The sequence below is a fragment of the Corythoichthys intestinalis genome, chromosome 21 (assembly GCF_030265065.1).
Source record: "Corythoichthys intestinalis isolate RoL2023-P3 chromosome 21, ASM3026506v1, whole genome shotgun sequence".
NCBI lineage: Eukaryota > Metazoa > Chordata > Actinopteri > Syngnathiformes > Syngnathidae > Corythoichthys > Corythoichthys intestinalis.
Window position 1 is genome coordinate 26,509,702 of NC_080415.1, and position 25,551 is coordinate 26,535,252.

At 39.9% G+C, this 25,551-nt stretch overlaps 1 protein-coding gene across 1 annotated transcript in view; it reads left to right on the forward strand.

The window, feature by feature from the left end:
• Positions 1 to 25,551, forward strand: part of LOC130909456 (SH3 and multiple ankyrin repeat domains protein 1-like) — a 113,490-nt gene that overhangs the window by 12,350 nt on the left and 75,589 nt on the right. Inside the window, exons 2-12 of the mRNA XM_057825967.1 lie at positions 8,341 to 8,825; positions 10,839 to 11,042; positions 11,907 to 11,978; positions 12,049 to 12,157; positions 12,233 to 12,384; positions 12,457 to 12,624; positions 19,696 to 19,737; positions 21,399 to 21,515; positions 21,598 to 21,675; positions 24,780 to 24,846; positions 24,921 to 25,096. Coding sequence (XP_057681950.1) covers positions 8,391 to 8,825; positions 10,839 to 11,042; positions 11,907 to 11,978; positions 12,049 to 12,157; positions 12,233 to 12,384; positions 12,457 to 12,624; positions 19,696 to 19,737; positions 21,399 to 21,515; positions 21,598 to 21,675; positions 24,780 to 24,846; positions 24,921 to 25,096 — 1,620 coding nt within the window. The 5' untranslated portion in view covers positions 8,341 to 8,390. The remainder of the gene's footprint in view (positions 1 to 8,340; positions 8,826 to 10,838; positions 11,043 to 11,906; positions 11,979 to 12,048; positions 12,158 to 12,232; positions 12,385 to 12,456; positions 12,625 to 19,695; positions 19,738 to 21,398; positions 21,516 to 21,597; positions 21,676 to 24,779; positions 24,847 to 24,920; positions 25,097 to 25,551) is intronic.

A 25,551-nucleotide genomic window follows, 5' to 3' on the forward strand; every position in this document is an offset into this window, starting at 1 on the left:
TCTTTCCACCCTTCCATTTTCATTTCACTTTACTTTCATTGTCACTATAAATGTACATGAAAAAAAAGTCAGTATTTATGAAAATAATAAAGTATAAAATAAAAATATATACAGAAATAAATAATAATGGAAATCTATATGTATGACAATAGAAAGAATACCATAGCTGAATATGTGCTACATCCCTAATCTTCATATAGAAGGAAGACCACAAATTATACTTTGATCCGATATGCACATTTTATTATTATATACACAAACACACACTTATATTGCATCAAAATTAACTTTGTCTTGCAATATCAAAAGAAACTTTCAAAAGAAACTTTTTCAGCAGCATAAAAAAAAAAAAAAAGTGGGTTGGCTTACCTCTGCTCGTCGATGGCGTCACCCACGTGTTCAAATCCGCCACTATCTTCACTCGAGGACTCTTCCGAAGAAGACGATGATGACGAATTTGGACCATCCTCTTCCTCACGTTGATCAAAAAGCACAATTGCTTGCGCTAAATTTAGTTATCCGTTCATTCTCAAAGTCACACAAAGTCGCTTGCTCGCTCGATTCAAACGGCCGTCGGTCGCCACCTCGCTGCTTCAGAACACTCCTCGCTCTCGTTCGGTGGAACCTCGCACGGCAGTTATATTTATTTAAAAAAAAAAAAAACGCATGTTGTGCTTCCACTGTGACTTCGAAAGGGTTCGTTTGATTTGTGTTTTTTTCATGGAGCTTCCGTTTTGAAAAAGGACAAGAAATGATGGAAATATAGACATAAACAAATTATCCATGCAGCGTTTTAATGTTTTTTTGAGAGGACAATAAAACTATAAAACTTAAATGACAATATCTCACGTTTTAGTTGGTCGATTGACTTCAAATAACAACGAGAGTAAACCACAACTTCCGCACTTTAAAACGAGACCAACCAACGGCATGTGGGTGACGTAATTAAAACGCGAGGGCGCTTCAAAGACGACGTGCGCTGAGGACGCGCCGGCGCGTCCTTCGACTCTCAAGGGTTAAGTTACGAGCTCTAGATAGTGATAACAACATCACAATGGGCTGCAGTTTGGCTGATGGTGAACAATTCTTCAATACCAGTAACCTTATTTGACACTAGCTTCCGTCACCGGGAATTACCCATGGCGTCACCGTCTATAAAACAAACATCGAGCCTACTCCAGGCGTTGATTGAGCACACCCAGAGTGCTCTTGATTGCTCCTCAAGCTGAAGGGTAGAAAGCGAATGATATAGAGGACGCGAGTTGGCCGCTCTACTTTTGCGCAACGTAGAAGTGGGACAATCTGTTCCTTGGATGATCTTCAATTCTACTTTCCGGGGACTGATACACTGAAAATATATCTATACACACTCTCTGTCCTACATACACAGTAAAAATGATTGACAAATGGCAGAAATATGATCTGGATTACACTGTTCGTTGATCCCATGTGTGGTTTACTATACGTGTTCCTGTTTGTTTGTTTTTTTTCTAACTGCCACAACACATACTCTCTGAATGTGAAACATGTACCGTATTTTTCGGACTATAAGCAGCTACTTTTTTCTTTTATTTTGAATCCTGCGGCTTGTAGTCCAGTGTGGCTTGTTTGTTGATTTTTTGGGGTTAATAGGTAACACTTTATTTGACAGCGGCGTCATAAGACTTCCAAAAGACCGTCATAATTATGACATGACACTATCATGGGCATTACTGAATGCTTATGACAAATGTGACAAAAATGGCAAATTATGTCACTAACTCCATTTATGTCCTGCTTGGATCTTTAACAACCATTCAAAAGTGAGATAATTAGTCAGATAACACTAAATGATAAATTATAAGCATTCATTAATGCTCATGACAGTGTCATCTCATATTTATGATGGTCTTATAACAGTCTTATGGCGCCACCGTCAAATAAAGTGTTACCAAATACCATAACTAGCAATTAATGAAACAACTAGAACATTAACTAAAGAACTAATTAGCACAAAACATGAATTTTGATTGTTATTTACATCTGTAGCGCTGCAATGCATGCTAGGAGGCTTGTTGGATGACAACAGTGTTGACAGCAGGTGACAGCAGAGGTTGACTGTCTCCCCCAAGGGAGCAGTGATGGTCAAATGAAGCTTGTTGAAGCAGTGAAGCTTTGCAGCCAATTGGTTCAAAGCTTCATGGTGGTTCATTTAGTCTTATGACAGTCTTATGATGCCACTGTCAGATAAAATGTTACCGGCTGATATCTTTTGGTGTAAATATCCTATAATACAGCGAGGACAGCTGTGGCTTATAGTCCAGTGCTGCTTAACTATGAACAAAAACGTTTTCGTGTCAAATTTGGTGGGTGCCGGCTTATAGTCAGGGGCGCCTTGTAGTGCGAAAATTACGGTACATGGGTTGGCAGTGAATGAGTTAGAAAAATATCATTAGCCACATTAGCTTTTTAGTAATGTAACATCTGTTTTCGAGCCTCTGATTTTTTTCCCAAAAAACTCAAATCTCTCTTGAGGTTGAGTCATGAAAAACCGGATAACAAATGACCAGAAAAAAACATGACTGCTTTTTATGTCCCACTTGCAGAATCCCTGAAGTAACGAGCAAAGATTAATCACTACACTACACTGTCATCCGTCTTAGCTCACAACATTCTGAACAAGCGCATCCATCTGTCTTTGTCTCATCGTGACAAATCACTTCCCGATTCTCACTCTGATTTAACACCGATCCTCTGGTTCCGTGGGCTCCACTTGGCGTATAATCAGTATTGCTTCAGATGCCGGATCAGCCTTCTAGGAGGCAGAACGGATCAGTCGCTACTTCATTTTACTGTCAAAATGGCTCTTTTTATGCCAATCATCAAACACTAGCTTGTCATTTGAGATGGTACAGCAATTGAGTATACTTGCCTAATGTCTTGAATGAAAGTTCTTCATTTATGCTTCACTATAATGACGAAACATACATGTATTTAACATGTAAGTAAAGTGACCACATGATCTCCCGTAGCCAATCAATCTGACAAATAATTTCAACAGCCAGCCACTCAAAATTTGAAAAGACAAATAATAGCTACATTTTCTTGCAGGACAAGTTAGTGTTTCAGTTTTCTGGAAGGACCACTAGAGCTCAATTATCTGACAGGACAAGTTAGATCTTAATTATTCTGGTAGGACAAGTTCAAGTTTAATTATTCTGGGAGGACACATTAGAGCTCAATTTTCTGGTAGGACAAGTTAAAGCTCTATGTTCTAGGACAATTTAGAGTTCTATTTTATGGTAGGCCAAGTTTGTGCTTAAAGGGATCCTTGGATAGAAAGGCTTGTAGTTCTTAAAAAATAAACTTTATTATGAGTTAAAATAACTTTATTGAAACCCCTCTTGATGTTTTCGTTTTTATACACTTTGTAAAATTAGTTTAACTAGTAGCTTGCCATTGTTGTTGACGTCGCAGGGCGGTGACGTCACATGGTTACGCTGCCGGGCTTCCAGAGTATGACTCTAGCGACATAAACATTTAATCTATTCAGTCCTTTCAATTTGAACCTGAGAGAAACATTAATGAGCATGACAGCACTGTTATTTCAAAATGAGCACAAAAAAGCAAAATGAACAGGAAAGACGGGATGAGACGACAGTAGACAAAACCGGTGTTCTGCCAAAATGTCCTACACTGGCGAAACGTCTGACAAGACGCCAATTTAAAATCCTAGCTTGTTTTGTTTGGATGCATACAGACAAAACATGCTAGAGATGCCTTAAGAAAATACTTAAACGTATATTGGATACAATATGGGTCTGTTAAATATGTTAGGTGACTAATATCAACAGATCAACAATCTGCTTTATAGCTACCAAAAGAAAACACCATGCTTGAAAGTATGAGAGGGAAACACATGCAAAAAGTATTTTGAGGCAATGAAAAGGTAATAAAACACTCTATAAAACACAAATAGTAAGTACTCGCCACATGTGTTGGACGTCTCGCCGTGTAAAAGGAATTGCAGTAATCCGGTATTCGTCGAGTGACTGTGATAATCTACGTCATCACCCCAAGCGTCTATTGCGCGCTCAAAACGTTGCACCCTCTGTAGGTCAAAACATAATAAATATTATAGATTTTCAAATTGATACCAATATTTTACGTGTTTCTAATCACATATTTTAGTAATAGAGAACAATTGTGGCATATTAGAGCCGACAAGTCTTTAAGTCTGAGGTTCCGTTGAAGTTTTCTGGAAGGACAAGAGCCCAATCTTCTGACAGGGCAGGTTAGTGCTAATTTTTTGACAGCAACTTGGAGCTCAATTTTCTGGAAGGACAAACTAGAGCTCAATTTTCTTTCAGGACAATATAGAGCAAAATTTTTTGAAGTAGAAATTAAAGCTCTTTTTTTTTTTTTTTTTTTTTTTTTTTGATTGTACCAAATTTAATATTACATGAACCCTGAATATTACCCTTTAAAGTGCTACCAAAATCTACTATGGTGAGGTTTTCAAAAAACTTGTTTTTGTTCTGCTTTCTCATTCATCTGCCGATTCTGTTGTCCTCTAGTCAGCCTTTCCGCACCCAATCGGATTACTCAGCTTTATGCTAACGACAACGCTCCATCTCTCCGTTCACTTTTCCATACCAATTAGCTGGCTCTCAGCTCGTCTGTTTTGAGTCCCGAGTGAAAGGCTTTCTTGTAGCTCAATATTGGATGAGGATTTGTTCATAAATCAACCATCTCAGCCCACTTCTTCCTCCAACCCTGTGAGTGCTAACAAGCGTCTTAATGGCACTGTGTGATGAAAGAATTATTCCTTTGCGATATCTGATTCTTTCATAACTTATGAGTTTGAACCTTGATTTCAGAGTGAAGCATTTTTAATATTCGTAGACTTAACGACAAGCAGGATGGAGACTCAAACCCTCAACCTTCTCAACAGGTTCATACAAGAATTATAATTTTTTTTTTTTTTAAACCCTCACAGGGCACTATAAAACTCATTGGCTGCCATTGACAGCGGTAGATGTCCTATCCATTTTGACTGGGAACATTCATTTGCCCCTCTCCGTCAGAATGGATTGGGTGTCTACTGCTGTCAATGGGACTGAAATAGGCCTGTCCTAAATGATTATTTTTCTCCCGATTAGTCACAGACTTTTTTAACAAATTGCAAACTAGTGTAATTTTTTTTTTTTTTTTTTTTTTTACTAATCTTGCAATTAAATTTTTGCAGACGATTATTAATTCACTAGGGTTTTCAAACGTTTAAAATTTTTAATCGAGTTAATTACAGCTTAAAAATTAATTGTAATTAATCGCAATTCAAACCATCTATAAAATATGCCATATTTTTCTGTAAATTATTGTTGGAATGGAAAGATAAGACACAAGACGGATATATACATTCAACATACGGTACACAAGTACTGTATTTGTTTATTATAACAATAAATCAACAAGATGGCATTAACATTATTAACATTCTGTTAAAAGTGATTCATGGATAGAAAGACTTGTAGTTCTTAAAAGATAAATGTTAGTATAAGTTAAAGAAATTTTATATTAAAACCCCTCTTAATGTTTTCCTTTTAATCAAATTTGTAAAATTTTCAATCAAAAAATAAACTAGTAGCTCGCCATTGTTGATGTCAATAATTACACAATGCTCATTCATGGTGCTGAAACCCATAAAATCAGTTTACCCAAGTGCCAGCAGAGGGCGAAAAAACACCCAAAAAACTCAAGTAACAAGTAGACATTACACTGTGCTGTCATTTTAATCTGTTTGAGCGGGGCATGTGTGTTAAATGTGTCAAATATTTTAATTTGATTAATTAAAAAAATTAATTACCGCCCGTTAACGCGATAATTTTGACAGCCCTATAATTCACAAAAACATTTTGGAACACTTAAATTCTTTATTAAAGTACAAATAAACACGTAGATAACAATAATAAATCACAAACAATGAGGTCAAATGCTCATGGCATTAACTAGTGCAAAAGAATGGAATGTAAACAGATTCAGAACAGTGTGACTTCATTTTTCCGACACGATTCTAGTCTATATGGTTCTAAGAGTGAGTACTAACAGCGTAGATAAATAAATGTCACGTATCACTGGAGTGAGGTACATGAAAAAAAACTTGATGCACGTTGATACGACGGAGTATTCGGGCCGAATAAATTAATTTTAAAAAAGGGCTACGAATTTAAAGTTGTACTACTGCTACGAGAACAAAAGTCTTATTACCTAGGGGTAATGTAGCTGTGAGCCGCTACACACTTTACATACTAGTACATATACCTTAGCTGGGAGCTACGATGAAGCATTAGTATAAATTCTTCAATTGGTTGTAACTTGATGTAGCTGGAGCAAAATAATAAGGATTTGCTTATTTATAAAACTGATTCTAAAACACAAGACGCTTTCAATGTTGTTGATTTTAACGGAGGCGGCAACCCGCTACGTAAAGTACATAGCTGCTTATTCAGCTACATTAGCCCGACATTAGCCCCTGTTGGAGGCAGTCTTTCAGGTCCTCCGCGTGTTCACTTTCAATTCAGCTGAGACGGCTGGACTGGATTGCTAAATAAAAGACTGGAGGCAAGAGATCATTACTACGCAGTTTTAATTTCAGAAATTTCTGGGTGCATTCAATGACAGAACAAAAGCTGTGTAGATAAATGCACACTAGGCAGATGGCTCGGTGTTGCTTATATACTGTACAGATAAGGAGGTGTGTCTTTTTGGTGATTAACTCATCTTGCAAAATAGGTGATGAGCTTTGCTGGTTGGCAGTTAAAAATCCATGATTATCTGAGGCAAAACTAACGGTCAGCAGTTTTCTGTGAAAAACAACTCCATTTATGGACATGATTGCATTAGGCGACATACATACTGACTTCAACCCTAATACAGTACTCCGTCGAATGACGCACTTAAAGGCAATTTCAGTAAAAAAAAAAAAAAAAAGTCTTTATATGGACTTACGATCAGCCAGCACGTTGTTTCCTGTCGTCTTCCAATATTATACCTGGGTGACGGCGCTTCAGGTGTTCATTCATGGCTGCCATGCTGCCGTGGTATGCAAGCTCGGCATTGCCGAGAAGCCACACGACAGTGACACCCTCCTTTGTTTCGCTAAATTGAATCCATGATTTGGACACTCTGGTCTGCTTTTTGGGCTTGTGCCGCTTTCCCCACTTGCATCCCGAGTGTCCGCCATTCTTAACTTTCATATTGTAACGAATCGAGTTATTATGTAGTGGGTATATTTGCATGCGTTCCTAAATGCACCACGTGGCTGACGTGAGTGAGGGAGGTGTGACAGAGCGAGACGTCTTCTTGTTGTTGCTGGTAGTTGTTGTGTTGGCGTCAGCTGCGGCAGACAGGAGCCGTGTTGTTCCCACAAGTTCCAAAAATAAGGAATTGCAAACCAAACGGGTGACTCTTTGTCGACGTTACAATATATATTTTTAAATACGCCTTTTACTGTCAACGGGATGTTGTGCTCGTCGACGCATTTACGTTATTGACTACGTCGACAACTTTGACTAGTCGGGACAGCTCTAGACTAAAACATGATTATCCTCTGCTATTTTTCCTGCTTTTCAATGAATTGTACATACCCTGTCATTAGCAGCAATGAGTTAATTACAATGAAAAAGATATACAGTGTTTAGAGTATTGTATTTGTTTTCATTTTGATTTAATTAATTTAGCTTTTATTCATTTCAAAACTTATTCATAGTTAGATAAACATAATTATTTAAATGATTATTCATTTAAAAAATATTATAATAATATAAGTTAATACAGTATTTGTTTTTTAAATGAGCAAAAAAGAGTCACTTGCCCTATAAAGGATTAAAGGTCCTAAGTGTCAAAATTTGAATAGCTGTCCACTGTACGGCCAAACCTTTTAACTCCAATCCAGTCTTTGTTCAAGGCAGTAAAACAATTAAAATGAACTATTCAGCGAAGGTGGCAATTTCCTTCATTACCATCGAGCTGTTGGCACTGAGTAGTGCTTCAAACGCGGCTTTGCTTCATTATATCACCAGACTATAAAGACCTCGACCTCATGTGAAGCTAAATTGCTTATCTAACTCACTCTTGCCCGCTAACATCACTCTGTTTATATTGAGCCAGCTAGAATATGTGGACCATGTGGATCTTGTTGCATTACCTTGTTAATGTAACACAATAGACCACATCTCCTTTACTCATTCATCATCAAAGGTAGCTAAAGTATTACTTAAAAAGTGCACTTCCAAAGTCCAAAAAAGATGGTAATTTGCTATGAAATTACTATAAACTGACATATGTTTCCTTCTTTTTAAGGGTTATTGATTTTGTCTCCATGACAGTGATGTCGCCCAGCCATTTCATCGATGCCCCTCACACTACGAACGATGCTGGAAAGTAACGAGCGCTTTTATCCCGGTCAGGATGACAATGATGAAGAGGACGGAACCGAGGATGAGGAGCGAGTTGGAAAAACCCGAAAAGGGGAAGACGGACGGGATGTCCGGAACGGACGGTTAGAAGACTGGAAGGCAATGACGGGAGGGCGGCGCTCCTTGGAAGGCAAAGTCGGCGACCTGGCCGTCGTGGTAGGAGGGCAGAGAGTGGACCGCCTCGCTAGGCCGGGAAACCGGGTGCTGGCTTATACATCCGATCATCAACCGCCCAATAAAGCGGGATTAAAAGCGGTGCACAAGAGAAGAGCGCTGATGGAGAGAAGCATGACCACCATGGCCCCGATGGAGGACGCCTTTCTGACCACGATGGTGTTTCGTGTTGGGATTCCTGATATCAAACAAACAGTAAGTGCATAGTTTCCACAACACAACCAACAAATTTTAACAAAAGACATTAGCGCATTGCCTGCTATTGACAACGACAGAAGTCCAGTTCTTTAAAATTTGCAGGACTGGCTGTGAATGCTCATTTTTCAGTGCCTCTGACGGCTCTAGACGTCCAATCCAATTTGTTCATTTGCTGCAGGTCTCTCAGTTCAAATTGATTGTTTACTAGTAATAAAGACATTTAAAGTCACAGAAGACGGATGATTGGATGCAACATGCTTTTCAAATATTGGCTAAAATCAAGTCCTTGGCCTTTGTTGACCTTCGCAAACATTCTCTTTGGCAGCTTTGTAAGCCTGGCGGGTGAGGACTCGCAGAAAGAAGTGAGAGAAAATAATGAGCTTGTGACTGCATACATGTAAGCATGTGCCCAAAGGTCACCTATAACCATTTTCTACTACTCAACCTGGCTCTAATCCACCCTGAAAGCAGTTCTAATGCGGAGGCGTCAGGTGAAAATTGACAAGCCCACACTTAGCACGACTGGGCGAGTTACTTTACCCCTGTGTAATCCCCCTCCCACCAATCATCTCCTTTACATGCTTGCTGTTCTACATGTCAGCTAATCTGCCCTCAATGTAGCAGTAATTGCTAATCATCTAATTGGATTTTAATGAGTTTGGGGAGGGATGGGACACGGTTATGGAATACACTCTATAGTATACTTCTGACAAACCCACCTAAACATCTGCAATATTATTGAAGTGATGAGAGAATATGCCAAACACCTCATAATCAACTTGACTTGGAATGGAAACTGTAATGCAGTCCTATTTTACACCGTTCTCCACCCTTTTATTTTCCCTTTTCCCATCTAGGGAATAGCGGTGCTAGGTCACAGTAGTCTTCTGAGGTGACACGCATGTACTCTCACCTCCTCAGTGGAGCACAGTGTTAGTTTTTTCCCTTTTCCACACTCTTGTTTTCCCTTTTGCACCTAAGAAATTAGGGCGCCATGTTACTTCCGTTATGTTTTCTGAGGTGACAAACAAAAGGACTTGGACTCCCTCAAAGAAGGATGGTGTTTGCTTTTTCCCTTTTGCACCCTCTTGTTTTCCCTTTTCCACCTAAGGAATTGATCTAAAAAAGTATTTAAAAGAAATAAATGAGGATCTAAATACTACAAAAAAATCAATTGGCTAACTGCATAGCAAAAGTCCACTATAATTTTTTTTTTTTTAATCTTTATTTTTTTACAATACTCTTAACAAATTGTTCAAACACACGTTCCTACAAAAAAAAAAAAAAAACGCTAAATGTGCCTATAAACTAAATTATAAGTGCACAAAAAAAACATTAGCTTATGTTGGCCTGAACAGGGAGCAGCTGGATTCAGTCATGTTAAATGAGTTATGTCATATTCACTGTTGCTACTAGAGCAACAGTTAGTTAACCCTAACCCAAATCAATAAAACTACATGCAAACACTTTCAAAACAAACTATTATTACGCCACTAACTAAACGAATGCTCGAAGCAGCAAAATTTGATTCAAAGCTTTTTTCTAATCGAATTACTTGAGTTAATCGATTAGTCGTGTCAGCACTAGTACACATATACTCTGTAATATAATCTTATGCGTCCATGTCCTGTGCTGTATCCCCTGGAGTGGCCGCAGAGATGTCGCTACGGCAACGGGGGCCTGCCTCTTCTAATGAAGCGGTTGCCATGCCAATAAGAGTTATTCGGGCCTATGGGTAACTAACAGCCCAATGTATAGAAGGGCAAAAATGGACTATGCTGAGCAGTGCACTTTATACTCATTGAACACCCCTACAGTGCGACTTAAGACTTTAAAAAATTATGTGAAGTGAGAAAAAGACTGTGTGCAAATGACCATGAAATCCCACAGAAAGCATTCACGCACATAATTTCAAGAGTAGTTGTGTTTATAACGAGTCTCAGGTGGATGAGACGCGTTAATGCGGTCATTGGTTCTTTGTTGTCCAAATTTGCCCTTTGTGTGTTTTAGAAGTGCGTCCAGTTTGACCAAGACTGCACGGTGTGGAACGCCAAGCAGCAAATCATCTGCTCGCTCAGCGAGACCCTGTGGGACGTCTACAACTATGGCCTCTTCCAGCCGGCCGGAGAAGGTCGCGACGCCAAATTCTTGGAGGAGGAAAGGACTTTGCGAGAATACTCGCATTCCTTTGAGAAAGGTGTTCCTTACCTGGAGGTAGGAAATGGCCTCCTGGCTGCAAAAGATTACAATTTTTTTTCATGTTATTTTTCATTGTAAGAATTTTAACTTAATAAAAAGCTCTGAAAACACTCGAGCAAGAAAAGTGAACAATGATGTAACAGCGCCCTCTGTTGATGGAATTTATGTTAGCAACTATGGGTTTTTTGGTGAATAAACACAATGACATCATTGTAATAATTATAATATAAGGTGGTTATAACAGCTGTAAATTATTTGTAAAATGTGACTTTCTTGTAAAATTTAACTCATCGGCTGCCATTATCACGCCTTTTTTAAAATAATTTTCTATTTTTTTATTACATTTCCTGTGCTCATTTCAACAACTTTTTCATGCTTAAAATGACCCCTTGATGCCTGAATATATAGTTAACAAAGATACATAAAACATTGCAGGAATACATAGGCACATAAAAATAGAAATATTAAAGTATATTTTAAAAATGTATAAAATAGAATTAACACAACAGACTTGGGGAAAAAAATACAGATAATTTGCAAACGCTGAAATGAAAAAGATATAAGAAGATTAAAACTTATCAAAAATAAAATACATTTACATTGAAAACTTTTAAAAACATGATTTTTTTAAATTTAGAAAATACATGAAAAGGGAGAAATTTAAAAAAAAATAAAAAATTTTTCCTATTTTTATGATTTTTAAAAAATTTGTTGTACCAAGTTTTTGTTGTACTTTTCTGATTAGTTTTTTTTCTTCTTTTTTTTAATTATTACTATTATTGTACTACCATACGTATTCTCCAATGCTTTTTGACACACATTTGTTCAAATTAAATTCAGGCATGAGGAGTTCAAAACCTGTCTTTGTCTTCTCCTCAGTTCCGATACAAAACCCGAGTGTACAAACAAACAAATCTGGACGAAAAGGCTCTTTCCAAACTCTGCACCAAGGTAATTTTCTTCTTTTACTCAGCGCTTTTTGCAACTATATTCCTCCTTACATTCCCTGCCTTCTTTTCAGGCTAATCTGAAGAAATTCATGGATTACGTTCAGACTGGAGCGCAGGAAAAAATGGTCAAACTCCTCGATAAAGGCCTCGATCCAAATTTTCACGACCCGGAGAGCGGAGGTAGCCAATGATTCTGTTTCACTGTTATTTCCAGTGAGTAAATCTTTCAGATTTTGAAATGTTTTTCCCCCATAGAAACCCCGTTAACTGTAGCCGCTCAGTCAGGACTAGCAGCGGAAGGCCTCAAAGCTCTGGTTCAAGGCGGAGCCCATTTGGACTTTCGAAGCCGAGATGGCCTGACTGCTTTGCACAAAGCAGTCCGGCTTCACAATCACAGCGGCCTGTTGGTAAGGTGCCATTATTTCTCTTCTCTCCTTTATTCTACGGCGTAAATCCATGCAGTTTTGCCGGCTGGCCAGGCTCTGCTGTCGCTGGGATGCTCGCCAAACTACAAAGACCGCAGTGGCCTGACCCCGCTGTACCACAGCGTGCTAACAGGGGGCGACACCTCCTGCTGCGAGACGCTGCTTTATTACGGAGCCAAGCTGGGGACCAGGGATGAGAACGGATGGGATGAGGCGCATCAGGTACTCGTGATAAGGCGCACGGGGTCCGTTTTTATGTGGTTTCTTGTCATATTTTGGAGTTGCAAAGTAGTTGAGGGAGGCAGCGAATAGCAGCCTTCCCACTTCAAATGGATTAGATGTCTATTAGTTACACACTCATTTAATTTCACAGCAGAAGGATGAAAAGAGCCACATAGATGTCTATCATCGTCAAGGGCTGCCTTTGACATTAATAAATGCCTAATTTATTTGAAGTGGGAGTTAATCAAAATGGATTGGAAGTCCATCACCGTCGATGGCAGCCAATTAGTTAAATAGATGAAATAGTCTGGCCCTAATACAATAAATGGTTACACTTTAAATGAATGTTTCTTATAACTGTGTCATGAGACACCTGTCATGAATGCGAATGAATACTTGTGACAGATGTCACTGTTAAATTATGTCATTTTCAAATGTCTTTAGCCCTTAAAGGCCTGCAACAAGGGTTAGGTTTTGGCGGGGGTCAACAACCCACAGCTCTAGAGCTGCATGCGGCTCTTTAGCGCTGCCCTAGTGGCTCCCTGGAGCTTTTTCAAAAATGTTTGACAATGGAAAAAGATGGGGTTGGAGAATACAGTGGGGCAAATAAGTATTTAGTCAACTACTAATTGTGCAAGTTCTACCACTTGAAAAATATTAGAAAGGCCTGTAATTGTCAACATGGGTAAACCTCAACCATGAGAGACAGAATGTGGAAAAAAAAAACAGAAGTAGGAGAACTTGCACAATTGGTAGTTGACTAAATACTTATTTTCCTCACTATAAATACATAACGCATGTGTTGCCTTTATTATAAGCTTGTATAAGGCTTTTAATTTTTTGGAGCTCCAGACATTTTTTGTTTGTTTGTTTTTTTTGGTCCGATATGGTTCTTTCAACATTTTCGGTTGCCGACCCCTGGTTAGGGTTTAAGATCTTTGATAGGGGATCAGGACACTAAATGACATCTGTTATTTATTCATGTTCATGAGAGATGTCATGATTATGACTTCAGCCTTATGACCCTGTCAAAAGCATTTAAATAAAGTGTTACCAAATAAACAAAAATTGTTTTAGTTGAATTGTGTATTTTCTTGCTTAAATTTAATATGATGTAACGAAGCCTAACGTAACTTAGCATAGCGTAGCATAACGTAACAATATGATATAACAACGTAACAGTATAACGCCATGTCGTGTTATGTTAAATTATTAATGTAGCGTTAAATATCCATGCCATGCCATGTTACGTACACAAAACAGTACGTAACATGCCATGTCACGTACACAATACAGTGATCCCTCGCTACTTAGCGCTTCAAACTTCGCGCTCTCAGTCCATCGTGGATTTTTTTTCAAAAAAATACAGATGAGCTGTCCCGAGCCGATCACGTAGTCTCACTCTCCCTCCCTCCCTCTCCCTGCTCTTTGTTGGTGGCAGTGCACTGGAGTTGCTTATTAAAGTTAACAATGTTTGACAGTTGTTTGGGTTTGATGGTGCAAGAGACACGAACCTCAAAGCGTCGCATGCGTCAATCATCGTTTAACTTGTTAAACAGTTGCTGTGGCAACTCATTGTGTGTAAGCTTGAGCGGATTTGAGTGGACTCACTCAATGAAGCATTTAATAAAGACAAGCAATTTTCTACTATTTTATTCTTGTTATTCTCTTCTGTAATTATTACATTTGAAGCGCTTTAAAAACATTTATTAAACTATATGTATCCATTTTTTTTTAATTTGAGGGAAAAAAAAGAAAAAACATGTCATATATGTATCTCTTTCCGATGCTAAATCTGAATAAATACTGAGAACACACACCAAAAAATTTTGTGTTTGTGTGTTGGGGGGGTTCTGGTCCCCATTAACCTCGTAAACGAGGGATCACTGTATATCATAGCATAACATAGCGTAGCATAACATAACAGCATTAAGTAGCGTAACATACTGTAATCCTCCACTACGTTACAGTGCCTTGCAAAAGTATTCGGCCCCCTTGAACCTTGCAACCTTTCGCTACATTTCAGGCTTCAAACCTAAAGATATAAAATTTTAATTTTTTGTCAAGAATCAACAACAAGTGGGACACAATCGTGAAGTGGAACAAAATTTATTGGATAATTTAAACTTTTTTAACAAATAAAAAACTGAAAAGTGGGGCGTGCAATATTATTCGGCCCCCTTGCGTTAATACTTTGTAGCGCCACCTTTTGCTCCAATTACAGCTGCAAGTCGCTTGGGGTGTGTTTCTATCAGTTTTGCACATCGAGAGACTGACATTCTTGCCCATTCTTCCTTGCAAAACAGCTCGAGCTCAGTGAGGTTGGATGGAGAGTGTTTGTGGACAGCAGTCTTCAGCTCTTTCCACAGATTCTCGATTGGATTCAGGTCTGGACTTTGACTTGGCCATTCTAACACCTGGATAAGTTTATTTTTGAACCATTCCATTCTAGATTTGGCTTTATGTTTTGGATCATTGTCCTGTTGGAAGATAAATCTCTGTCCCAGTCTCAGGTCTTGTGCAGATACCAACAGGTTTTCTTCCAGAATGTTCCTGTATATGGCTGCATCCATCTTCCCGTCAATTTTAACCATCTTCCCTGTCCCTGCTGAAGAAAAGCAGGCCCAAACCATGATGCTGCCACCACCATGTTTGACAGTGGGGATGGTGTATTCAGGGTGATGAGCTGTGTTGCTTTTACGCCAAACATATCGTTTTGCATTGTGGCCAAAAAGTTCAATTTTGGTTTCATCTGACCAGAGCACATTCTTCCACATGTTTGGTGTGTCTCCCAGGTGGCTTGTGGCAAACTTTAAACGAGACTTTTAATGGATATCTTTGAGAAATGGCTTTCTTCATGCCACTCTTCCATAAAGGCCAGATTTGTGCAGTGTACGACTGATTGTTGTCCTATGGACAGACTCTCCCACCTCAGCTGTAGATCTCTGCAGTTCATCCAGAGTGATCATGGGCCTCTTGGCTGCATCTCTGATCAGTTTTCTCCTTGTTTGAGAAGAAAGTTTGGAAGGACGGCCGGGTCTTGGTAGATTTGCAGTGGTCTGATGCTCCTTCCATTTCAATATGATGGTTTGCACAGTCTTCCCATGGGCTCACCACTTGTGGGAGGGGCCAAAGGGGTCGGGTGCGTAGGGAGTTGGGCGGCAGCCAAAGGCGGGGGCCTTGGCGGTCCAACCCCCAGCTGCTGAAGCTAACTCTTGGGACATGGAATGTCACCTCTCTGGCAGGGAAGGAGCCTGAGCTGGTGTGTGAGGCAGAGAAGTTCCGACTAGATATAGTCGGACTCTCCTCCACACACAGCTTGGGTTTTGGTACCAATCCTCTCGAGAGGGGTTGGACTCTCTTCCACTCTGGAGTTGCCCATGGTGAGAGGCGCCGGGCAGGTGTGGGCATACTTATTGCCCCCCGGCTTGGCGCCTGTACGTTGGGGTTTACCCCGGTAGACGAGAGGGTAGCCTCCCTCCGCCTTCGGGTGGGGGGACGGGTTCTAACTGTTGTTTGTGCGTATGCACCGAACAGCAGTTCAGAATACCCACCCTTTTTGGAGTCCTTGGAGGGTGTGCTAGAGAGCGCCCCCTCTGGGGACTCCCTCGTTCTACTGGGGGACTTCAACGCTCACGTGGGCAATGACAGTGAGACCTGGAGGGGCGTGATTGGGAGGAACGGCCCCCCCGATCAGAACCCGAGTGGTGGTCTGTTATTGGACTTCTGTGCTCGTCACGGTTTGTCTATAACGAACACCATGTTCAAACATAGGGGTGTCCATATGTGCACTTGGCACCAGGACACCCTAGGCCGCAGTTCGATGATCGACTTCGTAATCGTGTCATCGGACTTGCGGCCGCATGTTTTGGACACTCGGGTGAAGAGAGGGGCGGAGCTGTCAACTGATCACCACCTGGTGGTGTGTTGGCTCCGATGGCGGGGGAAGATGCTGGCCAGACCTGGCAGGCCCAAACGTATTGTGAGGGTCTGCTGGGAACGTCTGGCAGAATCCCCTGTCAGAAAGAGTTTCAACACCCACCTCCGGCAGAACTTCTCCCTTGTCCCGGGGGAGGTGGGGGACATTGAGTCCGAGTGGGCCATGTTCCGCACCTCCATTGTTGAGGCGGCCGATCAGAGCTGTGGCCGTAAGGTGGTTGGTGCCTGTCGTGGCGGCAATCCCCGAACCCGCTGGTGGACACCAGCGGTAAGGGATGCCGTCAAGCTGAAGAAGGAGGCCTATCGGGCCTTTTTGGCCTGTGGGACTCCGGAGGCAGCTGACAGGTACCGGCTGGCCAAGCGGACTGCGGCCTCGGCGGTTGCCGAGGCAAAAACTCGGACATGGGAGGAGTTCGGTGAGGCCATGGAAAACGACTTCCGGATGGCTTCGAGGAAATTCTGGTCCACCATCCGGCGTCTGAGGAGGGGAAAGCAGTGCACTATTAACACTGTGTATAGTGAAGATGGTGTACTGCTGACCTCGACTCGGGACGTCGTGAGTCGGTGGAGAGAATACTTCGAAGCCCTCCTCAATTCCACCGACACGCCTTCCTTTGAGGAAGCAGAGTCTGGGGACTCTGAGGTGGGCTCTTCGATCTCTGGGGTTGAAGTCACTGAGGCGGTTGGTAAGCTCCTCGGTGGCAAGGCCCCGGGGGTGGATGAGATCCGCCCGGAGTTCCTAAAGGCTCTGGATGTTGTAGGGCTGTCATGGCTGACACGCCTCTACAACATCGCGTGGACATCGGGGACAGTGCCTCTGGATTGGCAGACCGGGGTGGTGGTCCCCCTTTTTAAAAAGGGGGACCGGAGGGTGTGTTCCAATTATAGAGGAATCACACTCCTCAGCCTCCCCGGTAAAGTCTATTCAGGGGTGCTGGAGAGGAGGGTCCGTCGGGAAGTCGAATCTCGGATTCAGGAGGAGCAGTGTGGTTTTCGTCCCGGCCGTGGAACAGTGGACCAGCTCTACACCCTCAGCAGGGTCCTCGAGGGTGCATGGGAGTTCGCCCAACCAGTCTACATGTGTTTTGTGGATTTGGAGAAGGCGTTCGACCGTGTGCCTAGGGGAACCCTGTGGAGGGTGCTCCGGGAGTACGGGGTACCGAGCCCCTTGGTAAGGGCTGTTCGGTCCCTGTACGACCGGTGTCAGAGTCTGGTCCGCATTGCCGGCAGTAAGTCGAATTCGTTCCCAGTGAGGGTTGGACTCCGCCAAGGCTGCCCTTTGTCACCGATTTTGTTCATAACTTTTATGGACAGAATTTCTAGGCGCAGCCGAAGCGTTGAGGGGGTCCGGTTTGGTGACCTCAGCATTGAATCTCTGCTTTTTGCAGATGATTTAGTGCTGTTGGCTTCATCAAGCCGTGACCTCCAACTCTCACTGGAGCGGTTCGCAGCTGAGTGTGAAGCGGTTGGGATGAAGATCAGCACCTCCAAATCCGAGACCATGGTCCTCAGTCGGAAAAGGGTGGAGTGCCCTCTCCGGGTCGGGGATGAGATCCTGCCCCAAGTGGAGGAGTTCAAGTATCTTGGGGTCTTGTTCACGAGTGACGGTAGGAGGGAGCGGGAGATCGACAGGCGAATCGGTGCGGCGTCTGCAGTAATGCGGACGCTGCACCGGTCTGTAGTGGTGAAGAAGGAGCTGAGCCGAAAGGCAAAGCTCTCGATTTACCAGTCGATCTACGTTCCTACCCTCACCTATGGTCACGAGCTTTGGGTCGTGGCCGAAAGAACAAGATCCCGGATACAAGCGGCCGAAATGGGTTTCCTCCGCAGGGTGTCCGGGCTCTCCCTTAGAGATAGGGTGAGAAGCTCGGTCATCCGGGAGGGACTCGGCGTCGAGCCGCTACTCCTCCGCGTAGAGAGGAGCCAGCTGAGGTGGCTCGGGCATCTGGTTCGGATGCCTCCCGGACGCCTCCCTGGAGAGGTGTTCCGGGCATGTCCCACCGGCGGGAGGCCCCGGGGACGACCCAGGACATGCTGGAGAGACTATGTCTCTCGGCTGGCCTGGGAACGCCTTGGGATCCCGCCGGAGGAGCTGGTTGAAGTGGCTGGGGAGAGGGAAGTCTGGGCTTCCCTGTTAAAGCTGCTGCCCCCGCGACCCGACCCCGGAACAAGCGGAAGATAATGGATGGATGGATGGATGGTTTGCACAGTGCTCCTTGAGATGTTTAAAGCTTGGGAAATCTTTTTGTATCCAAATCCGGCTTTAAACTTCTCCACAACAGTATCTCGGACCTGCCTGGTGTGTTCCTTGGTTTTCATAATGCTCTCTGCACTTTAAACAGAACCCTGAGACTATCACAGAGCAGGTGCATTTATACGGAGACTTGATTACACACAGGTGGATTCTATTTATCATCATTGGTCATTTAGGACAACATTGGATCATTCAGAGATCCTCACTGAACTTCTGGAGTGAGTTTGCTGCACTGAAAGTAAAGGGGCCGAATAATATTGCACGCCCCACTTTTCAGTTTTTTATTTGTTAAAAATGTTTAAATTATCCAATAAATGTTGTTCCACTTCACGATTGTGTCCCACTTGTTGTTGATTCTTGATAAAAAAATTAAATTTCATATCTTTATGTTTGAAGCCTGAAATGTGGCGAAAGGTTGCAAGATTCAATGGGGCCGAATACTTTTGCGAGGCACTGTATATCACTATAAGATACGTGCATAACATTGCACAATAACACTTAAGTTGTATTTTTTTTAGATAATTATAATTAAGAATTAAGTTGTATTGTTATTATTTTATTGACACTGGAATATCTGATAATTTGGACAATCATTGCTCCGCTAATATATATTTAAAGATACTGTACATAAATGATTTCATTGGTGTTTGGACGCGTCTTGTTTGACCTTTTCTATATTGGACGGAAAATTTTTAAAACCTCTTTTTTTTACATTGTGTAGTTTGGGGGGGGGGGAAGCCTATTATGAGAAAGTAAGCTAAATGTCGAGATAAATATTCATGTAGCTGTACTCCAGCACATTTGCAGTTGCTTCATTTCCACCACTCTCTTGCCCTTCATGCACTCATCTTTCCATCATCTCTCCTTCCTCTCAATAGCATAGAGACGAAGAGGAGTTTGGAATGGAAGAAATACATAAGGTATAGCATCATCTCATCATTCAGAGGAGCTTTTCAAGGCTCACGCACTATATAATACTTGTTTGCTGTTCAACACATGACTCATCTGCTGCTAATTACAGCTAATGCGTAGAAATGATGTGTGTGGAGCTGGTTGTCATGGTTTTTTATTTTGGTTTGCACCGTGAGGAAAATATGAGGAAACCTCGCAGACGGCTGAAAGCTCTATTTCAGGGGTGTCAAACTCATTGTCGCGGGCCACATTGTAGTCTGCAAACCAGGGTGGCCACGATGAATCTACAACTCATCCACAATCAAATCAATTGCTAACTATTTTGATAGTCGATTCAATTTTTTAAAAATCAAATAAATAGTCCTTATAGTTATTTAGATTTTTAATTCACGAGTGCCTATATTGTTTAATTAAAAGAAGAGTAAACATTCCCTTGTTTTTATTCAATTAAAAAAAGGAAAGTGCAGTAAATCTTCTTTTTATTGATTTTTTTTTTTTTTTTTTTTTTGCTTACTAGCCCCTTAAACCAAATATTATGTTTATTATTATATTTCTTTTTAATCTCATTACATTTGTAATTAAATTATTTTTAAATGATAAATACCATTAAATATTGTCTTGTCTCTTTTAATTAATTAAAAAAAAAGTTTTATACTGTATACATCTTTCATATTTGTTTTTAATCTATTTACATTTTTTTGTTGAAATTATTTTTTTAAATGATATATACCACTAAATATTGTCTTTTGTTTTATTATTTATATTTACTGGTATTTTTGGGGGGAAATTTTATTTACGCTATTTAACATTTTCATATATTGTAATTAAGGCTGCAGCTATCGAATATTTTAGTAGTCGATTAATCGATGGACTATTTAGTTCGAATAATCGAGTAATCGGATAAGGAACATGAAAAATTAAAATACCTGAGCTGAGCCTCAAATGTTATAGAACAATTGGCTAACTTACAAAGAAAAAGTCCGCTAGCTTAAATGCTATAAAATCCTAGGGTTTTTTTTTTTTTTTTTTTTTTTTTTTTTTTTTTTTTTTTTTTACAATGCTCTTAACAAATGGTTTAGGCACATATTCCCACAAAAAAAAAAAACGGCTAAATATACCTATAAACTAAATTGTGAATGCATTAAAAAAAACATGAACTCAAACAAAAACTTATGTTGATCTTAACAGGGAGCATTTGGATTCAGCCATGTGAAAAGAGGCAGAGCAGAGAGCACTGTATCCACCCTAATCAATAAAACTCAATGCAAACACTTTCAAAATAAACCATTACAATGACACTTTAAACGAATACTCGAAGCAACAAAATTTAATTCAAATATTTTTTTCTAATCGAATACTCGAGTTAATCGATTAATTGTTGCAGCACTAATTGTAATACATTCATATTTATATTTAATTAATGTATTTTTTTAACTTGAAAAATAAAACAAAAAAGGGAAAAAGGGGAGAGGGAATTTGTAAATATTCCTATTTTAATTTATTATTACTATTATTCATTCATTCATATTTATTTATTTATTTATTTTCATTGATTCATTGATTGGCCCCACAAAATAACGCAGCGGGCCGCAATCTGTCCCCTGGCGCATGAGTTTGACATCATTGCAGTTTTACATTTAATCCGAATTCTTCTAAAATAATTTCTAAGGCTTGCCAGAATGGTTTCGCTCAACATTTGGAGCATCTGCTGTTTTACGGAGCGGACGCATCCTCTCGGAACGCCTCGGGGAATACCGCACTTCACATTTCGGCCCTGTACAACAAAGCAAGTAGAATGAATACCCCGAATATGAAAATCAGTAAATGAAGGCTGATTCTCGTTTTCCACATGTTGTTTTTGTTACTAGGAAAGCTGTGTTCGGGTTCTTTTGTACAGGGGGGCAAACAGGGAAGCAAAAAACAAACATGGTCAGACACCTTTTCAGGTAAGATTTTGTAGCTAACCCAACTGTTTTTAAATTGCATAACTTTGCCATATGTATATAATGTATTAAGATTGGGCAATGGTTACTAATTTAAATTGTGATTAATCACATTCTGTATAACAATGAATTTGCAAGTAGTAATTAGCACAGTTATTTTAAAAAGTATATATTACAGGGAACCTTGGACCTAAAGACTTGTAGGCTCTAATAAGCCACAATTTTTCTCTTTTTCTAAAATATGGTATTAGAAACACGTAAAATATTGCCATTGATTTAGAAATCTAATATTTAGTATATATTTTGACCTACGGAGGGCGCCATGTTTTATGCGTGCAATGGACGCTCGGAGTGATGACGTAGTTTGTCACTGTCACTAGATGAACACTACCGGTGTTCTGCAATTCCTTCCTAAGCGGCGAGACGTCCAACACATGCGCACGGCAGCAAGTACTTACTATTTGTGTTTTTATTGTGTGTTATATTACCTTTTCATTGCCTCAAAATACATTTTGCATGTGTTTCCTTCTCATACTTTTAAGAATTGTGTTTTCTTGTGGTAGCTTTTAAAGCATATTGTTGATCTGTTCACCACATTAGTCACGTAGCGTATTTAAAACACCCTTATTTGATATTACTACGTTTAAGTATTTTCTTAAGGCATCTTTAGTATGTTCTGTCTGTACGCATCTCAACAAAACAAGCTGAAAGCACACGGTATTACTTTGGGTGTCAAATTCGCCTCTTGTAAGCTGTTTTGCCGGTGTAGCACATTTTGGCAGAACACCAGTTTGGTTGTACTCTCATCTCCTCCCGTCTTTCCCGTTCATTTTGCTTTTGCTGCTCATTTTGTGAAATATCGACAGTGCTGTCATGCTCATTAATGTTCCTTTCGGGCTCAAATTGAAAGGGCAAAACAGATTACATGTTTATGTTGCTAGAGTCATACTCTGGAAGCCCAGCAGTGTAACCCAGTGACGTCACTGCTCTGCGACGTCAACAACAATGGCAACCTACAAGTTAAACTAATTTTACCAATTGTATAAAAACAAAAATCATCAAGAGGGGTTTTACTATCAAATCCTTTTAACTGATAATAACTTTTATTTTTTAAGAAATACAAGTCTTTCTATCCGTGGTTCCCTTTAACGTAAATTAACACATTATATACATATGGCAGAAAACACTAAGGTGACTGGTCTGTTCCGCTCTGAACCTCCAATTTTCAAATTTGTCCGATATGCATGTGTGGTACATCATTGGAAAGCTTGAAATTTTAATTTCTGGGGGGAAGAAAAATTTTGAGAAAAAAATAAATAAAAAAATTAAACCCCTACACCCTAACTCGAGGTGAGAGCATGAGAGAGCATAATTAAAGACACCATGATTTTAACGAGATATTATCGCGTACTTACCTTATTTCGATCATCAAGACATAGCTGTGAATGGCCACAGCCGGAACTTTTGGGGATTTTATGGGTGAAACACGATATTATAACAAGGGTTGCGATGCAGAAATCGTAGACATCGAGGAGTGGTCGAGATGTTCTTTTTCAAATATTTACCCTTTCAAACGTTTTTGAAAATTTAAAAAAAAAAATTTCTTAGTTTGGCTCGATGATTTATCATCTAAAATATCGGGGAAAATGCGACAGTAACAAAAAAACAAAAAAACAAGCGATAGTTATGAGGTAGATAACCGTGACCTATTATATCCAGACACAATTTCTTTCGTTGTGACGTAATTTGTTTAAAAGTTTAAAATATGCGAGTGAATAATTTCATAGTCGTTTTTTTTTTTTTAACTAAATGTTAGACATCAATTAATGAATCTACTGTAAGCTAAAATTGATCGACTTTTCGAATAATGAATAATAATTACTTACCTTCTCTTTATAGCTGGGTTAAAACAAAAGTGGTTGCACGGAGTCTGTAAATGGGGGTCTCCAGGGTAAAACTGTAAAAATACTTCGGGGTCTTAATGCGCCATGAAACTGCTGTGGCAGCATATACACATTGTTCTATCAAACACAATACAGTGGTACCTCTACATACGATCACTTCGACACACGATCTTTTCGACATCCGACGTAAAATTTGAGCCGCCATTTGTTTCTACATCCGACGAGTTGCTCGAAATACGACGACATGACAGCACTGCAAACGAACGCACGGTGGATTTTCTTGTGTGAGAAATCAACACAGTTTTCAAAAAAAGTTGATACAGTTGGAGAAACAAGGAAAAAAGTGATGCTTACCTTTGAAATGAAGATGCAAGTTATAGAAAAATATGAGCTTGGGGTGCGCGTCCCTGAACTGGCTCAACAATACAGCTCCATGGTCCTCTTCCGACCACCGTTCGCCACTATTTATAAGTTAAGGTGACAATTATTATTGTGGTAACATTGCCAAGGAAATCGCCAGCTTCGTCACGTTTTTATCATTTATTTAAGAACTTATCCAACACAAAACGCCCATTGTCTTAAGCAGTTGACCGCTCTCAAGAAAACGAAAGTATTATCTCTACCGCACCGACCTATCTCACTGAGACGTCACCTTCGCGGTGCGTTCAGGGACAGTAAAAAGTGTCCGCCATATTAGAATCCGATTCGTTACATTATTTACAGGAATAATTATTAATTATTCTTCTTATTATTATATTATTCTGAATTATTTATTTATAACTTATTTGTTTTTCTATGTTTAATTGCCATTTGTAACAGTGCCAGCAGTATTTATTAAGAATTTAGTGTATGTTTTTAGGCTTTGGAACGAATTAATGGAATTATAATGTATTCCTATGGGAAAATCCTGCTCGACATACGACCATTTCGACTTACAAACAAGGTCCTGGAACGAATTAAATTCGTATGTAGAGGTACCACTGTAGTTCTTTTGGCTTAAAATACAGCAGTTTATTTTAAAGAGTGGTTGCAGAAACTGCTTTTTCAGCCTTGTCTGTGTTTTCCGCCATATATATAATGTATAAATTAATGTAATAATCTACAATAATGTTTCACTCATAGGCTGTCATTGACAGTGATGGACGTCTAATCGATTTTAACAGAAAGTGATCCTTGTTGATACATATTGTCTCATTTTTTTAGCTGGCTGTCATGTCGGGTCACTTTGAACTTGGGGAAATAATTAAAAATCACCAAGATTCAGATATAGGTAAGTTTTTAAGTTTTTCTTTTTCACTGTTAATGTTCTTATCTGAGTTTCAATCCGTGACATTTTCTTATTAGTTCCTTTTTTGGAGTCGCCAAAATACGTCCCCAAGAGAAGAGAAAGCGTCCATACTCTGCCTCTTCCTTCACTCCATCCTCACCCGTTACTCCGGGCTAACAGTGACAACACCATGACAAATTCTGATCCAGTGGCGCTTCCTAACAAGGCTGCAACATCTCCCAACCCATCTCAGGTAGACAAGAGTCTTTAATGTCTGGTTGTCCCAAAATCGGGTGTACCCGATTGTTTTTCAGGATTTTAATGCCTGATTTGCGATTTATTAAGATTATTAAACAAATTGGAAAGGTTTTTATTTTTGGTTATGATTTTATTATTTTGATTTTATTAAATGCTAATATATTAAATGTCTTATCATGTATTATTTTTTGGAATAAAAAATATATTTATTAAGTGTTGACAAATAATTCAGGACAAAAGTTTAGCACATTCAACAGACACATACAAAGAGACAAATTGATTTTCAGGATTATGGAGCCTCATTCTATATTTTTATTGTTATTGTTTTTTTTTTTTTTTTTTTAATTATCATTTTTCCATATTAGATTGTTTTTATTTAATTATTATTATTGTTGTTATAATTGTTAATATGTATGTTATATTATTAAATTTGATTATTCTTAATGTATT